Genomic DNA, 2500 nt, shown 5'->3' with positions numbered 1-2500 from the left:
GCTGGGTGCAAAAATTAATTTCCACCCAGGAATGAATGCAACTACCAACTGTGACTGTGTGTGTGTGTGTGTGTGTGTGTGTGTGTGTGTGTGTGTGTGTGTGTGTGTGTGTGTGTGTGTGTGTGTGTGTGTGTGTGTGTGTGTGTGTGTGTGTGTGTGTGTGTGTGTGTGTGTGTGTGTGTGTGTGTGTGTGTGCGTGCGTGCGTGCGTGTGTGTGTCTGTGTCTCTGCGTGTGTGTGCACACATAAATTACTGCTTGTTAGCCATTATATATTGTATTATTAGTGTGTGCATGCAAGTGTGTGTGTCTGTGCATGCATGCATGCATGTGTATAGGTGCATGTACTTGTACAGTAGGTAGCCTATGTATGAGAGAAGGTGACATGGCATTAGTTGAACATGACAGACACGCTGAGCCTCTGGGGAACACATGCCACAGCTACCAGCCACCACAGTGAAGGATGTGCCATCCAGTGCTGCAGCAACAGCAGCAGCAGCAAGAGTGGCTGTGGCAGAGTGGCTGTAGCTGGGAGGGTGGCACACACAGACACGCACGCAGATGTACGCATGCACAAACACACATGTACCCACGCATGCACACACACATATGTACGTACGCAAGCATGCGCGCACGCACACACACGGAGAAGTACACACACGCACGCACGCACGCACGCACGCACGCTCGCTCGTTCGCTCACTCACTCACTCACTCACTCACTCACTCACAAACACACACACACACATGCAAACACGTGCTCACACACACAGAGAGCTATGTGAAAACAGCAGGCCTCTGCAGCCTGCCAGTCATTGCTAGATGGAGAGCAGGGAGCCCCACTTTAACCCTGAACAGCAGCAACATCAACAGCAGTGGCTGAGACAATGGCAGTAGCTGCGGCCGAGGCAGTGGCCGTTGCTGTGGCTGGGAACCGCGGCGACAAAATGCCATTTGTCTGGAGCGTCGGCTCCACTCGCTCACTCACTCACCTGTCTGGGGATCCACGGAGAAATACTGCTGGCCCTGCACGAGCGTGTAGACCAGCCGCGCGCTGTTTCCATAGGTGGGGTCATCCGCATCAGTGGCTGTCACCTGGATAATGGAGGTGCCTTGGGGGAGGGAGGGAGAGGAAGAGAGAGGAGGAGATCAGAGGAAGGGGGAGAGAGAGAGAGAGAGAGAGAGAGAGAGAGAGAGAGAGAGAGAGAGAGAGAGAGAGAGAGAGAGAGAGAGAGAGAGAGAGAGAGAATGGAGGGTGAGAAAGTAAGGCAGAGGGAGAAAGCGTGATAGAGAGAGAGAGAGAATGAGGGATAGAGACAAATTCAATAAAAAAGGGCAGAGCGAGAGGCAGAGAGGGAGAGAAATAGAGTGAGAGCGGTAGAAAGAGGGAGGGAGGGAGGAAGGGAGGGAGGGAGAGAGGGAAATAAATAGAGCAAGAGAGCGAATGAGTGATTACAATTACATGCATCAAGCCTGAGTGAGTGGCCACCATAGAGCAGCACAAAAGGGGTGGTCACGCAGGATTTCGCACTCTGACTGGTACCTTTTAATTTCTCTACTTTTCACCTGGTCATTCCACATCGCTGTCATGCTCATTTCTCTCGCATTTCTCTCGCATTTCTCTCTCTCTCTCTCTCTCTCTCTCTCTCTCTCTCTCTCTCTCTCTCTCTCTCTCTCTCTCTCTCTCTCTCTCTCTCTCTCTCTCTCGTTCTGCTTTTTCCTCTCTACAGCAGGCCAATCTCTCTCCCTTTTGCTCTCTGCAGTGTGGCAAATACTTCATTCAATACTTCAGTCTCTCTCCCTTTCTTCTCCCACCTCTCTCTCTCTCTCTCTCTCTCTCTCTCTCTCTCTTGCTCTCTATCCCTCTTTCTGCAGCGTGCTATCTCGCCCTCATCTTCTCCTGCTCTCTCAGCCATCTTTTGCCATCTTTTGCTCCTCACTCGACCGCTCCCTCTCCTGTCCCCCCAAGTCTTCCATTTCGTCTCCCTCTCATCCTCTACTTCGTGTCAACATAAATTTCTCTCTCTTTCATTCTCTCTCTCTCTCTCTCTCTCTCTCTCTCTCTCTCTCTCTCTCTCTCTCTCTCTCTCTCTCTCTCTCTCTCTCTCTTTCCCTATCTCTCTCTCTCTCTCTCCCACCTGATTCTGTCTGTCTCACTTCATTTCTCTCCAACCCCGTCTCCAATTCCCTTATGCTCTTGCATGCTCCATCTCCCCGTCAGCTAGTGGTGGTTCCCCATCACCACCACCACACCTCACTCTGCCAACATACACACTCCTTCCCCTCATCTCCCTCTCTCTCTCTGTCCCCCTTTTTTCTCTCTCTTTCTCCAAACTCCCTCAAGCCCACCCCGACTGGCCCCCTCACCAAAATGAATCTCTGAATCTCTCCCTTCGCAGGCAGATCTCGACTTATTTCCCTCTCTTTCTTTCTCTCTCTCTCTCTCTCTCTCTCTCTCTCTCTCTCCATATTTTCTTCCTCTCCCATAGCCCACCGAATAAA

General features: G+C 51.5%; 1 protein-coding gene across 1 annotated transcript in view; it reads right to left on the bottom strand.

The window, feature by feature from the left end:
* Nucleotides 1-2500, bottom strand: part of LOC134465962 (uncharacterized) — a 116191-nt gene that overhangs the window by 79516 nt on the left and 34175 nt on the right. The window contains exon 5 of the mRNA XM_063219861.1: nt 991-1110. Within this exon, the coding sequence (XP_063075931.1) occupies nt 991-1110 (120 nt within the window). The remainder of the gene's footprint in view (nt 1-990; nt 1111-2500) is intronic.

The sequence above is a fragment of the Engraulis encrasicolus genome, chromosome 16, assembly GCF_034702125.1.
Source record: "Engraulis encrasicolus isolate BLACKSEA-1 chromosome 16, IST_EnEncr_1.0, whole genome shotgun sequence".
Classification (NCBI taxonomy): domain Eukaryota; kingdom Metazoa; phylum Chordata; class Actinopteri; order Clupeiformes; family Engraulidae; genus Engraulis; species Engraulis encrasicolus.
Note: the sequence above shows the minus strand (reverse complement) of the source record. Positions and strands in the feature narration are given on the sequence as shown.